The 15339-nt window shown below is 40.6% G+C and overlaps 1 protein-coding gene across 6 annotated transcripts in view; it reads left to right on the top strand.

Moving 5' to 3' along the window:
* Positions 1-15339, top strand: part of KIAA1217 (KIAA1217 ortholog) — a 335362-nt gene that overhangs the window by 306258 nt on the left and 13765 nt on the right. For all 6 annotated transcript variants that reach the window (XM_058024673.1, XM_058024657.1, XM_058024665.1 and 3 more), the window contains 5 exons: positions 2344-2519; positions 8956-9086; positions 9320-9467; positions 11341-11836; positions 12640-12820. In XM_058024673.1, the coding sequence (XP_057880656.1) occupies positions 2344-2519; positions 8956-9086; positions 9320-9467; positions 11341-11836; positions 12640-12820 (1132 nt within the window). The remainder of the gene's footprint in view (positions 1-2343; positions 2520-8955; positions 9087-9319; positions 9468-11340; positions 11837-12639; positions 12821-15339) is intronic.

The raw sequence follows: 15339 nt of genomic DNA, 5'->3' as shown, positions 1-15339 counted from the left end.
TCTTGCCCCTGCTCTCCCTGACTCGTGCTGTCCTTTGGCTGCTGACTGACACAATTGCTCCCCTCCCACAGTTCTTTCTTTTGTCTCTCTGAACCCATATGTACTTCTCCCTTTTCATCTTTTGACCCTGTTCCCCAGGCATGAACAAACTCAGGTTTTCTATAACTAGCCAATTATTGCATGAATTTTCATAGAAATAGTAAAAAACATTTCTTTGATACCAAGATTGAGTCATGTTCCAAAATTAAAGAGCTCACTCCAAACTCTGAGGTTTGGGAGTCCTCAGCATACAAGATTTTTTGAAATTGTATTGTGTTACATTTTTATTCCCTGTCCTCATTATCAGAAATAGATGAACTTTTATGACTGAAACTTCCTGGTATTGTTCAAGCACTTAATAAATGGAGGTGACAAACACCTTAGCTGTACACATCACCACAATAAATATAGCTCCTCTACATACCCCCATAATAGGAAAAACCATGTGCCTGCCATTTTACAACCTCATGCACTCACACATACTCAGTTTTGCTGTTAGTGGAAGTCCCTTTTACCAGCTGAGGAACATCAAGGACTTAAATTCTGGACACCTGAGACTTAAGTCTAACTTTATTACTGACCTTCTCACTGACCTCGGATCAGATGTTTTACAGATTCTAACTCACTTCCATGTATCAAATTTCCCCACTTTTTAAAGAGCTGGGAATAAATTGTGTGACTGAAGTGTTACATGCTCATTCACCCATTTATTCATTCATTTAGGTTTTCCTACTTGAAAATATGACACAATGAAAGAGGTGTGTATCTCATATAGTTGTGCTGGCCTTGCAGTAAGAGATTTTAATTTATCAAATCCAAACATTAATCCAGTCATGGGGAAAATACACATACAAAATACATACTGTCTTCAGAATAATCTAGATGTTGTTTATATAGTTCTGGGCTGTTGAAATGTTTTTCAGCTTCATTTTTTCAGTAATTGCTGACACGTCTCTTCAGCTGAATTTTGAGCTAACTCCTCCTGCTTGTAACAGCTCAGATTTCACACACACACACCCCTGCAGTGAGGTGTTACCCTCCCTCTCATCACAGTTGTGTAATTGGAGAAGAGAGTAAGAGAGTCAGGTGCAGGGACTGAAGAGTCATGAGTGAGGAACTGAGTTTGTTTCTCTCATGCCCATTGGTTGGAAAGAATTGTCTCCGCTAAGGCACTTTTTTTTTTTATTCTCATGAATTTTCTGAAATAGATTTTAAAGAAGGCTTACTACATTATACTGTGTTATAGGTATCCTATTTTTGCGATTCTTCCTGTTAGGTCATGAGTTTATTTTGTGTGTTAAATGTGATTTGGCTGTTAAGCCAGGATGTTTAGAAGACAGCTGACAGTTCAAGTGCTAGTTTTAAAATGGGAATTTTGTCCCCAATTAACATGAATGTTTTTTAAAAATCTTACAGTATGAAATGACTCCTGGGCTAACAGAGTTGTGTTCATGTTGCCTGTATCCTAAAGCTGTGACTAGGTGGAGTCCTGCTTATCACTTTGAATCTTGTGATTTGCGTAACAGACTTAAACAGGTTTGGTATGTGAGCATGGCTCATAGCTGCTCCAGGGCAACCCACAGAAGAGTGCAGCCTAGTTTGCCTTCTTGCCTTTGTTTTGCTCTGTGAGCTTACTATCAGCAAGACAATGAATGCTTGCTGTTATTTAACATCAGGCTAAGACAAGAAAGAAGGTGTGACTTGAGGTTCTCAGAAAATCGCCATATTGTAAAGGGGGGTTTTTCTGGTGGGTAAAGGAGGTTTTATGTATTGCAGATGAGCTGTATGCCTGTACCAAATTACACCACATGTTACAGTCCTTCCTCTGCCACTTGAGAGACTGAAAACCTCCATTCTGAAAACAGCAGTGCATTCCAGCCATGACATTAATGTGTGGGATTATCCACTAGGCACGTATGGGCTGTGGGATGCATGAGCTTGTGAGATAGATGGAAAGTGGAAGTCAAGCATCCAACATTCTCATGAGATGCAATTAATTCTTGATTCATATTGAACCAAGCAGAATAAAGGGGCCACAATCCTTGCAGAAGTTATGCATTGAAGGTGATATACTGATCCCAACATCTCCAACATCTTTTGTTTATCAGTTTGGAACTGGAAGTTATATATATTTATACATGGAGTAATGTTATAGGTACGGCTAAAGAAGGAAAGGAGAAGGTAAAAACACTCACTCACTGTAGGATGGTGTTTATCCCAACTTTCTGAGCTCTGCAGTGTATTCTGTTGCCAGGAATGTCAGTCAAGCAGGAAAAATTGAAGTTGATTTCTTTTGTGCAACAGCTGCAGAACCAGGAGATGCTGAGGGCAATGGTGAAGAAAGCAGAGCTAGAAATCAATGGCAAAGTGATCGAAACAGTGAAGAGGCTTGAAGATCCTGTGCAGCGACAGCGCAACCTGGTGGAACAAGAGAGGCAGAAATACCTCAGCGAGGAGGAAAAGATTGTAAAGAAGCTATGGTGGGTTGAGAAACCTCTTCAAATTTATTGCTTTTGCCTGTCTTTTTCTTCCATAGAGTAGAAACTTTTACCACTGTTTTCAGGTAAATTGCATTTGTATATGGTGTTTTAGCAATGTGTCCGTGCTGTGTATCACATTGGCTGTGTGTGTGTTGTTCAGCTCCCTGGTCCTGACCGGGAGTCCTTCTCTGCACAGCCCACTGGGTAAATCCCAGCAGCACCAAGAGTTTCAACCTCTTCAGAAGTCCCCTGTAAAGGGAGGGATGCCTGTAAGGACTGTGCCCACCCCTGTGTTCTGAAAGCCTCCCTCTACCCTAGTTCTCCCCTTCAGCCTTATGTATTTTGCTTTAGGGAAGGAGGGAGAAATTTCCTGAAGAGCAGAGGGATTCAAAGGAAGATAATGAGTTTGGCTTTAAGTACAAAAATTGCATTTCAATACTAAGTGCTTTGGCTACTGCAGGGGAGAGGTGGGGGAAGCTCAAAAAGAGGAGTGAAGTTTTTAATTACAGTCCTCAATGCCAGTCCTTGTCTAAAATGAACTCACTGAGGTTTCCATCTGCTTAACTGGGTACCTTATTTTGTTGTTATGTAAAGGCCCTTTGGAAGATTCTGGATTCTGGATTTTTTTCCCCAGAAGTTTGGCCCACCAAGACTGGTGGGATCAAGTAATTTGGTTTAGTTCAGGGTCAGCAGGAGACAAGATAAAGCTGAAATTAATAAACAGTTTAACTAATTCTAACACTCACATTTGTAAGATGTTATATAACTAATTATTTCTCATTGCTGCATTTATCTCACACCTGAAGAATTGCTTCATAATAAGGAAAAAATTTATAGTCAGCTTGTCAGGAAATTATAACTGAAGTGCCATAAAGTACAGATCCTGACAGCTGAAGAGAGTAAATCCTTCCTGTTGATCAATAAGTTGTCAGGTTAATACTTCTTGTAATAAAAAGGTGCATTTGTAAAGAGAAGGTTGGGTGTTATTAAGGGAGAGTCCTGTGAAGAAGGGTTGAATGTGCAATAATGGTCTATGCTGGTGTAATTAATCCTCTCAGCTGGTTTGTAGCCTTAGGTAATGACCTCACTTTACTCCTGTGTACCTCATTGCCAAGTTCCTGGATTGTCTGATCTCTATGGAAAGAGCAGTTTGTGTGGTGCCTGTTTATGGCATTGCCTCATAAAATGGATACAGAGTGAGGTCAAGTGCCAGTGTCATTCTCATTCTCTGCTACAGCTGTTCATTAAGGACAGGACTTGGATTGCAATGGTTCTGTTTTACCAGGTTCTGGAGGTTTTCCTGTTCCCAGAGTTTCTGCTACTTCTGTGCTACTTCATTTGTTAAAGTTACAGGAAAATTTCTTAAATTGTTCAAATGTTATTCACCTCTTTTAGAGATGCTAGAAACAAACATTTACTTTTAATCAGTTGTGTCCAATGAGGTTTCTTTGTCATGTATTTGCTCATTTGTAGGGTCAGACCTGAAAGAAAAGCACATCTGACAACAATAATTTCAAGCTGATGGCTGTTCATAGTAAGAGCATACAGCACAAAATTACACATCAAATGTCACTGACATTACTGAGAAAAAGGTTAATATTCTTTAAAGGCATTTACAACTGAACTGATCCCACTGCAGATATACAAACAAATGCAAAGCAACAGGGCATAAAAATTGTCATTTTTAGGATTTCAACTGTCACCCTCTTGATTTTTCCTAAATCATAAGACGAAATCAGTAGACTGTCTTCATGTGAGACGCTGGAGCCTAAGGATTACTGAATACTCACAAAAGTGTATTTACCACTCTTAGGTGGTAAATCTTAGCTTAAAAAGTCCTTCCTTCTGCAACTGAAGATTATTGCTTGAGCAGGGAGGTTGGACCCCATGACCCATTGTGGTGCCTTCCAACCTTACCCATTCTGTGATTCTGTGAAATAAGGAAATAAACATATTGGCAGTTTCATGGGGCAAACAACAGAAATGTTGGTTTCAAAGCAAGCATTCTGTTGAGCAGAAAGCTTGCTCAACAGATTCATAATGGTGCCTACAAAAGTGTGCCCATGTGTGTCACAACTGTAGCAGGATTACAGTTCAGAAGGTATCTAATGAAATCTGTTAAACACAGTGTTTATGTACACTTGTGACAGTAAAATACACTGAATTAAATGTGTATTTAATTTTTTAAATTAGGTTTATTTATTACCTAATTTATTTAATTAGGTTTTTTTCAATCTAGTCTTTTGACTCAGCATTAGAGGTGTTATATGTAGCACTTGTAGATACTAGATTTAAGATTTACCAGATCAAGGACAAATGATGATGTTATGATACATTGAGTAATGAAGTATATATGTCATAACAAGCATGGTAGATGTGTGGCCACTCAATATTGTACCTTTTAACCACTTTAATAAAGGGACTTATAAGCACAGTATTTAAATTGTAGCCACATCCAATCTGTTCAATTGGATACAATCCATAGTAGCTTACAATTTATACTTTGTTAGGAAAAGTATCAGATTTTTTAAAATAATAATAACCATGCTCCATGAAAGCAAAACTTCGCTTGGCAATCTGGGAGAACTACTAGTAGCAGATATTTGGGAAAGTGTATCAGAAGAATCTCTTTTGTTTGCTTTTGAATTGTTCATCTCTCTTAAATAATGGACAGCAGAATATTCACCCTTGCCATGCTAGTCATTATGTTATAGACACTCCCTTTCCATTCTCTTTTACTCCCCTCATGCCTTTTCCAGCCCGGGAAGTCTCAGTCTGCTTAGTTAACCTTCTTCTAGAAACCTTTCTCTACATTTCATCATCCTCTTGTCTTTCTCTTTGCCCTTTCTAGCTCTGGTGCACAGCTGTGGATGGGGATGGGAGACAGGAGAGCCCTGCAGCAGCTTTGTCTGATGGAGGCACACCGTGACCTCATGCATGGTGTGATCTCCCTGTCCTCATGTGCCACAGGAGCTTTGCATTAAATATCCGACATCTCACTCACAGTGGATGACCGTCAGTTCTAAGGTCATCACTGTATATAAAACCTTAGGGTTTTGGGAAGGTATTGGTTTTAGGTGGGGTTGATTTTGGTTTTATTTCTCCTCTTCATTTTACAGGTATTAGGAGGTAATTTCATCTTTGATGTTTTCTGGTCAGTTAGTACCACATGGCCCATCTGCAGTCCTGTGCAGCCACCTTTCATTTGCATTTCCCTGAATAATATAGTAGCCTTTTGAGATTTTTTTTTTGTTATATTATTAATCCTTTTTTTTCCTAAATTATTTATAGTATGTTGAAAAGCACCAATGCTAGCAGTGGTCCCTGCGGAACCCACCAGCAAAGTACATTCATTGAGTTAGCTGTTCATTGATCCCTTATCTTTACTTCAGTGCTTTACCTGTGAAATAATTTCCTCTTGTCCCATGGCAGCTTTGCATTCTTGAAAGCTTTTCCTCAAACACCTTGCTGAAAGTCTTTTGCAGTATACTTTGTCCCCAAACTTCTGTTGTTTGTGGATTTGTGAGACTTACCTTCATTTTACACAAGCCATGTTAATTCCTACCTAACACAGCAAATTTATCCATTGTTCATTGATTCTTTATTGTTTATTCTGTATTTTGATACCTATCCATCACACGTGTCTAAGTGCCAGTGTCACTAGAATACAGTTCCCAGAATATCTCCATACCATTAAAAAAAATTTATTTGTATAATTTGTTACACTTTCCACTAATCTGGTTCCAAAGCAATTTTATTCAAGAAGTTAGATGCTTATTGTTAATAGTTCAGCTGTTTCAACCTCAAGTTGCTATAGAACTCCTGGGCAAATGCAATCTGGTCTGGGTGATTTGTTACCACTCATTTGTCAGATGTTTTGTAGCCTGTTCTACTGATACTGCAGTCTGAGGCAGATCCTCTGAGGGTTCTTTTTGCCTGAAGAAAGATCTCAGCACAAGAGTTGCCTCAGTGTAGAATATAGATGCAGAAAAATTGTTTATCTTATATCAGCCTTCTGAAACTGCATCAATGTGCATGTCTGGCTAGTTTGCTCAGGCCAATCTGTAAAGCATTCTTTCCTCCAGTGAGAGAAGAGAAATTCTAGAGACCACCAAATCTGTTTCAGTCTTTGGGTCCTAAGGGATGAAGTTTATTTTCCCTTGCAGTTAGCAAAATGAAGCAGTGCAATGTGGTCCTGGGTAATTTTAGGATCACTTGTCTTGTTTGACAGTATATGGAATCAAGGGGATTTTTGATGACCCTTCCATTTCTGCTCAAAGAACAAAGGGGAAAGTGGGCCACTGTCAGCTACCTCAAAGTCCTTCAAACATTGTAATATTGTTCTTTGTTTTCCTTTCTCTTCTTTCTACACATGAACAAATTTAAGCATCTTTCTTTATCTGTTTTATTGCCTGGTAGATGTAAATATTTGAGAAGCTGCTTTTCCAGTGCTGATCTACAAAAGGGAGGAGGGATTCCCCATGATTCCCAAAGCAGCACTGTCCAGCCTCAGTGCCAATACCAGGGCACCAGGGCTAGGGAGAATGCATGACTGCAGAGCACTGTCCTGCAGGGTAGGAGCCTTTGCCTTAGTGACAGTGACAGCAGGCCACATTCTTCCTCCAGTTCTGCTAGAGTGTGTCTGTGCCCCTTATTGCAAAGACAGAGACAGCAGATACCTGCATTTTAGCAGCGTCTGCCACTGAAAAAACACCCTTAGAAGTGGTCCCTTGCTGCCATCGTGTGGTCCAGTGAATTGTTTCCTGCAAACCTGCTTGTGTTGGGAGGAACTGGGACTCCCACAGCTTTCTGAAGGAGAGGCATTGGGAAAAGTGGTCTGAAAGTGGGAACAGGATCATTTACCTCCCCTTGTTTGCGATCTCTGTTCAGACACAGCTTATGATTCTCGATTCAAAGTAATTTTTTAGTTTCTAAAGTTCTTAGTTTTGGATTGAAATGAACTCTTTGCTGTGCATGCTTAATGTTCAGATGCTGCTCCTGCTTCTGTTCCTCTGAGTATGAGAAATACTATTTGTTGTGTTGCCATGGACTGTTCTTAGGACTGTGCTTCTGATTTAAACAGACCTACATGTACAGTAGTGCTGTAAGGAATTTTCTTTATTTTTATCCCATTACTGGCCACCTACTTTTCTTCCCCATTGAGATGGGCCTGGGAAATGCCTGGCTTTGCATGGCAGTGCAAGGGAAATATTTGGAAATGCAAGACTTGCAGATGGTGCAGAGAGCAGGCTTCTCCCACCCCTTTCCTGGCAATCCTCTTGTACCTTGATTCTTTTACAGCAATTGCAAAACTGATCCCTGATGGATGAGAAAAGTTATGCCCAAGATTAGGTTAAAATGAGTGGCTGATTTGTCAGTTCAGAGTTTCCATTGCAATTTTTTTCTGTCTGCATTAAGATAGATTGATTTGTGCATTAATCTGCACAAATTAAAATGCTTCCTAGAATATTCCTGTGAGTAAATTTGGTATCTTAATAGAAGTGAATTTCTCCTAGATATTCAAGAGATGATCTTTTTCAGGTGTTCGCATGGGTATTTGTGTAGCTGCCCATAAAGCATCTCAGGGTTGGGTTTTTTTGGCAAAATTTTATGTAGCTGTGGAAAACTCCAGCTAAAGCAGTGTTGTCTCGAGTTCAAATGGGGAGAAGTGGTTCCTTCCCAAGCAAAAACAGAGTTTATGTGTCTCAAGTATTGCAAATTTTTATGTGAAGTATAAGAAGATTGGAAAAAATGTTGGGAAAGGTGAGAAGGGAGCACCAGATGGAGCTGGAGTGAGCACAGAATGGCAGTGGTTGGAAAAAACATCTGAAGTGATTCGCTCTTAAATCCAAGTGCTGAGCAAGAGCTGCACACAATGCACACTTGCTGTTTCAGTCTGGCTGTTCATAAAAACAGCATCCTGTGTCCTGTCAGATAAACAAGTACCTGGCAGATAAACAAGGTTGTATCAAGAGGCTTTTGGTGCCAGGTTTTGGGTTGTTTCTTAACTGTTGGACATTCCTCTGTGTGTCATCAACAAAGAGAAAACACAAGGTGCAAACCAGTACTGGATGTAGTGGCACAGTGTCTATCCCCTTGGAGCACTTGTGTCCCCTGAGGGCTGCTGGCTGTTCCTGTGTTTCACCAGCCCACCTGCCCTTTGTAGCACAGCTGCCCTGAGGTCAAGATCTCTGCACATTGCAGCCTGTCACAGGAATCAATGACTCGGGGTAGCTGCAAGCCTGTTCCTGTGCTGTGAGTGTCCAGCATTCTCACCTCCCCTCATGGTGTCCTGTCATTTGTTTAGCCTGTGGTGTCAGATGTAAGGGGCCACAGTTGAAGTTTCTGGTTTAGTTTACTCCATTAGTTTACATATATTTGCTTGCAATATGAAAGTCCTGCCTAAATTGTCTGTCCATGTTATTTCTTCTGCCAGTGAGCTGGAGACATTTGTTGAAGACCTGAAGAAAGACTCTGCTGCTTCCAGCAAGGCAGTTACACTGAAGGATGTTGAAGATGGAGCCTTTCTTTTGCGTCAAGTGGGAGAAGCTGTTGCTACCCTGAAAGGTATGTACTTTTCCTTTTTACTTGTGTTTCTTTTCCTTTAACCACACAGAACAGTTTTGCCTTTGATCTGGAGGCATTAACTTTCAAAAAGATTTAAAGCTGGGATTAGGGAGCATGCTGCATGGCCCCTGGAGAGAGATAGACATTCAAGTAATTGACATTCACCCAATCGTCTTTTACTGCCCAGGGCTCTCATAATTTCCTCCTCAGCCTCACAATTGTTTTCCTTGCAGGAGAGTTCCCCACATTGCAGAACAAAATGCGAGCGATCCTGCGGATTGAGGTGGAAGCTGTGAGGTTCCTGAAGGAGGAGCCCCACAAGCTGGACAGCCTGCTCAAACGAGTGCGCAGCATGACCGATGTCCTCACCGTGCTCAGGAGGTGACTTTTTCTTTTCTTTTCTTTTCTTTTCTTTTCTTTTCTTTTCTTTTCTTTTCTTTTCTTTTCTTTTCTTTTCTTTTCTTTTCTTTTCTTTTCTTTTCCTTTTCCTTTTCCTTTTCCTTTTCCTTTTCCTTTTCCTTTTCCTTTTCCTTTTCCTTTTCCTTTTCCTTTTCCTTTTCCTTTTCCTTTTCCTTTTCCTTTTCCTTTTCCTTTTCCTTTTCCTTTTCCTTTTCCTTTTCCTTTTCCTTTTCCTTTTCCTCTCCTCTCCTCTCCTCTCCTCTCCTCTCCTCTCCTCTTAAAGATTTTCCTCAAGCAGGGCTGAAACAGCTTTTGGGTTTGTGGTCTCCCCCACACCCATGGCAAATGTGAGAAATTCAGCTTGCTTGCAGTATTTATAGATTAATCTTAAAGCCTTCTCAAGGGAAATCAAATTAGCCTTTGCTGTGCTCTATGCAGTGAGTCAAACAGCCTCAGTCACTGAGATCTCACAATTGAGACTAGATGCCTCTCAGGTCAGCATTTCCAGATCTGGGAAGTGCCTGGATGAGAGAACTTACAGTGGCAACAGTCTCATACCTGAGCTAATTAACTTTAGGTGTTTACAGCAATTTAAACTAACAGAAACATTCTCTGACACTGAAAGGTTCATTCTTAAAAGGTAACAGTAAGAAATAAAATAGGAAATTAGTGTAAGTGGGTAAAGTTATTCCAAAATTTCTGAAAGAATAGGCTTCAAATTCTTTTTCTCTTTTTTGCAAGGAAGATGCATTAGAGAAAGCAGAAATAGTAGATAAAGATTAATGTCCACTAAGTGCCAGTGTTTAGCCATGTTTGTCAGAATATCTGAACAGCAAATAATTGCTGATTTAACTCAATGGACATTGGGTTTGATTCCTGCTCAAAACTGCAAGTGGTGGTGGTCTCAGTTTTAGTTCAATTACAGGAAAATGTAAATCATGAGCCTGTTGTCACTACCGTTATTGTAAGGAATGTAGTGTTGCCAGTGTTTCTATATATCCTGGAGCATATGTAAAATGGATTTGGCAATACTGGCAGATGGATAAAATGGTTTATGTAACAGGTTTCCTAAGAGCCATTTCTTATTTTTCCTTGCAGACAAATGTCTATATCCTTTCATATTAGTTTCTTTTCTTAAAAATTATTACATTCATTTCCTGTCTTGCAAAGAAAAATAGAACAATAAGCTATGCATACCAAAGTTTTACCAAATTTTTTGCAGCAAAATTGCATATTAAGCCTCATAAAGTCTGTTTCAATAATGGGAAAACTCATGGCATTTGATGGCTTGTAACACTCAGAAGCTCAGACATTTCACAGCTAGCTGCCAGAAATAGTTGCTTCTTTATGTCCTCAGCTCATCCTACCCCACACTCTTGACAGGAAAGACCTTTATGTGATGCAGAACCTTCATTTGAAGCTCTGTTTTGACAATGTGCCAGACTGCTGCCTCTCATTATATGTAGCTTCACTTTACTGTGCTTCTAGTGCAGGAACATCTTATTTAGCTAGATACATTGTATACAGTTTAATCAACTGATTTTCATTCTCACTCTAAAATCATCCCACTGTAACTCCTGGTTTGGTGATAAACTACCAGTACATCACTGAAGGTTTGTAAGCACCTTAGAAGGCAAAACCATCTGAGTTAGAGTAGCCTCTTTAAAATTCTGAGCTCCTGGCTCTGAGAGAAAGCTATAAAATCATACAGCTGAGGGCATCAGGGAAATAAAAAGCCACTATTTTGATTGTTTAGATTTTGGTGCTTTTTCTTTGCAAGAGTTGATTGTTGCATATTGCTCCTGACTGGCCTGTGTGCTCACCCTGTGCTGTTGTGTTCCATTTGGCTGGGCAGACACGTTACAGAAGGACTGCTGAGGGGTGTGGATCCATCCCAAGCCGTGCAATACTCTGCCATGGAAAAGCCCACTGCAGCTGACATTCTGAAAAACCAAGAGGAGCACAAGCCCATGCAGGGACACGCACAGCAAACCCTCCCAGCAGTCCCATCCGAGTCCCAGGTGTCGTCAGTCAAGTCAGAAGTCATCCCCTTCTCATCCATGACCGTCCACCACGTGCAGAGCTCTCCTGTTGTCATGCACCAGTCCCAGCACTCGGCAGCCCTGGTGCCCCACGCCCAGGGCTCTCCCTCTGCAGGCTCTCACAGTGAAGCTGTGCCCACATCTGGCCACCCCTCAGCCAGCCCAGCCCCGCCAGAGCCCACGGCAGGAGCCCAGCCCACAGCAGCCACACCAGCAGCACAGGTCTCTGTCAATGGCAGCACCATGCAAAGCCTTTTCATTGAGGAAATTCACAGTGCAAGTAGCAGAAATCGGGCTGTATCAATTGAGGTACGGTGTATTCCACTCAACCAGCTGTCCTCTCTCTGGGTCTGAGCTCCCAGTCTCACTCTTGAGGCTGCAGGTGGGACTTTTCAAATGCATTCTGGGGATTTATGTGCTTAACCCCTAATTGCACTGTACTTCTGAAGATACCCTCTGATTTTGTCCCTGCTCATTGCAGAAGGGTTGGACTAGGTGTCCTGTAAATGTCCCTTACTACCCAATTATATGATTTTAAATGCAACAGAAAAAATACATGTAACCAAAATTAGGTAACTGTGTTTTTAAAAATATCTTTATTGAAAAAAAAATCAGAATTCTATTTTATCAATTTTAAAATACCTTATTTTTGATCAATAGCATATAATTCTCTGGCAACACTTGCATACGTGGATTTCATTCACTCTTTAAATCTCCATATCCCTTACTATGGAGAAGTAAAAGTGAAAGAGTGTGAAGCTCCAGTGGTTTCCAGTGGGAAAACCCAGAGGTGAACTGCTGTGGCTTATTACAGACAGGCACTTTAATCATGAGTGTGATGTAGTAAGGCAGAGACCCAGATTTAAATTTGGCCTTTGTTCCTTTAGTGAGCAGTGCCCACTGTCAGTCTGCCATGTGTTTGTGTCAATTCTAGCACAGTACAAGTCAGAACAGTGTGCAATTACTGTTCATGTATTTCCTTTAGTTGCTGACTAGAATTGAAAGAATCTATCCATACTGACCTGTAATGTTTACACATGGAATTTATTTTTAAGTAAGTGATCACAATGGAAATCAGGAAAATAAATAGATGCTTTACTGATTTTGTCTAGAAAGCTGAAAAGAAGTGGGAAGAGAAAAGACAAAACCTTGATCACTATAATGGAAAGGAATTTGAAAAGCTCTTGGAAGAGGCCCAGGCCAATATAATGAAGTCCATTCCTAACCTGGAGATGCCTCCCCAGCCAGCAGCCCTGCCTAAAGGAGATGCAGCAGAAAAGCTAGAAGTGTCAGGTAAGGTTTGCTAGAGTAAATGGGGCTAAAGAATTGCATATCTGGAAAGGGGAGGTTATTTTTCCTACCTTCTAGAATGTTTTCAGTTTATAGATTGCTGTAATCTTGAGGAAGGACAAAACAATCTCTGAATACACAAAAATGTGCTTTAAAAAGCAAGAATAACTTGCTGTGTATGGATAGAACAGTGGTAAAAACTGGCAATTGCAAGGAAGATCCAGGTTAGGCATTAGAAAAATATCATAAAGATAAGGCAAGTGAAGCACTGAAGCTGCATGAGGCAGTGAGGAGGATGGAAGGTCCCCATTACTGGACAGAATGGTTTAGACTAGCACTTAACTAGAATTACATAGGTAGAGCTACTTAGAGGTAGCAAGATGGTGAGATGTCCTTCCAGTCCTATTTCTTTCGCCATTTAACATACAAATCCATGTCTGAATTTATTCAAAATCCAAGGAGCAAAGAAGATGCCTCAGCCAAACCTTGGATTTATCCCATTAGCCAAACACACATCAGCTGTAAAATTGTTACCCAGCTGCATATGCAAGTCCATCCAGCTCAGTCTCTGACAGGCAATTGCCAATGCTGTGTGTGGGGACCACAGAACCCACCTGCCTTCTGCAGTCTGCTAGGAGTATTCCAGCACCCCCATGGGATTTCAAAGGGAATGTCCAAATCTCCTCCTCTTCATATCCATTTTGGAACTTTTATCCAGCAATTCCTCTACACTTATACAATTTGCTTCCTCTTGCTGTGGCAGCAAGCTCCCATCTTGTGAAGGAGCTTTCGTTCATCTTTTTAACTGGTCTCCCACCAGCTTCACTGAGTTCCCCAAAGCTCTAATATCCTTCAATTTGGCAAACAACAGCTCTTCATTTCCTTCATAAAATCATGGAGGCAGTGGATAAACCTTTATCATGTCCTGGAGCTCTCCTGGAGTGGGAGTGGGCAGCTCTCCTGCCCCACAGACTTCAAACTGTGAACTTCCAGCCTTTCTGGTCCCTCCATCCAGGCCAGCTGCTCCCTCCCCTAGAGGCTAGATTAATTACCCTCGTTTAACCCCACTTTGTCCTTCTGGAGCTCTGGAGGTCAGAGCTGCCTGCTGCACTCAAGGTGTTGGCATGCACACGTGGTAAAAAGCTGAAAAACAATGCCCTAGGGGCTGTGCAGACAAATTCATATAGAATTTGGAAGGAATGTTTTCAGATCCAGCATTTTGTTCTGGGTGTACCTTTGACACTGCCAAGTTTTGTCTTGGATGTTTTGCAACATACATGTTTAAAATAAATTCTGTTGAACCTCATAAAATAATTTTAGAATTCTGGCACCCTTCAGTGAGATTACTGGCTATCAACACTATTAGCTTGTATAATGTGTGGCATAAATAGAAGAAGTCAGTGAAAATAAGTACCATATGGGTGCAGTGAGCTGTGACATCTTAAAAAGTGCAGAGCACAGTAACTGAGAAGTTTTTAAGTTGCATAGTTAACTAATCCACTTCTAGAGTAACAATTTTGCACAGTGTGCAGCCAGCAGATTTGAGAACAAGTTTTATGAGATTGAGACATTTGCCTTCTGTTGTGCATAATGAGTCCTGCAATAGTAACATAAATACAGGAACAGCACAACTTTCCCTTAATATCTGATTAAATATCTCACATACCATTCAGCTCTTCTATGACAGGATGAAAAGTTCAGTTCCAGTCTGCTGCAGACTTGAAAAGTGAGCAGCATAAGAAAAGACAGACCACCTATGTACCAATACAATACGTAAAAAAATTTGGCCATAAATGAGCAGAGCTCATTGGCTCAACTGCAGAACCCAGAAAGATCATGTTGCCAGATTCTGTTGTCTCATCCATTCTCCACACAGAACCTCTCCCAGTGAAGAAACTCTTTTTTTGTCTCTGCAAAGCACAAAGCAAAGTAAAATCACACACTTTACACAGTTTTCCACATGACTGTAAACATTTCTTTAATGTCTTGTCTAAGACATGGTATCAAGACTGTTCCATGAAAAATGTTATTTTTTTCCTAGCATGTACATTAGAAATTGGTCTCCTTCATCTCTCTTTGTGCCTTCATATGTGAGAATGCCCTGATTTTTGCAAGTGGTGAGTGATCAGTAACTTCCATTAAAGAGAGTTTATCTGACTGCAGAGTCTGCCTCAAGGCAGGCATTATTACTTTGAAACCTTTTGGATTTGTTTTGGTACAAGTAGAAGTCTTGTGAGAGCAATTAGTTCCCATCTCTCTGTGCCTGTTGAAAAATTCTGCAGTTTAGTGAAACACCTGGTGACAAACAAGTCCCATTTTGTTCACAGAAGTGCTGAGCCCTTTGGCACCAAAGAAGGTTCCATAATGTGAAGGTTTTGTTCATGGGCAGTCTCAGGCTTAGTGAGTTAAATTTGTTCACTCCTTTCTCTTTAAATTTGCCGGAGGGAAAAAAAAACCAGAATAATATCTTCCCTACATTTTTTCCTCTTAGGTTTTTTTTTTCCCTTCCCATTTATATTGGG

Source organism: Melospiza georgiana, chromosome 1 (genome assembly GCF_028018845.1).
Source record: "Melospiza georgiana isolate bMelGeo1 chromosome 1, bMelGeo1.pri, whole genome shotgun sequence".
NCBI lineage: Eukaryota > Metazoa > Chordata > Aves > Passeriformes > Passerellidae > Melospiza > Melospiza georgiana.
The sequence above is the reverse complement of the archived record's forward strand: the minus strand, read 5'-3'. Positions and strand labels throughout refer to the sequence as shown.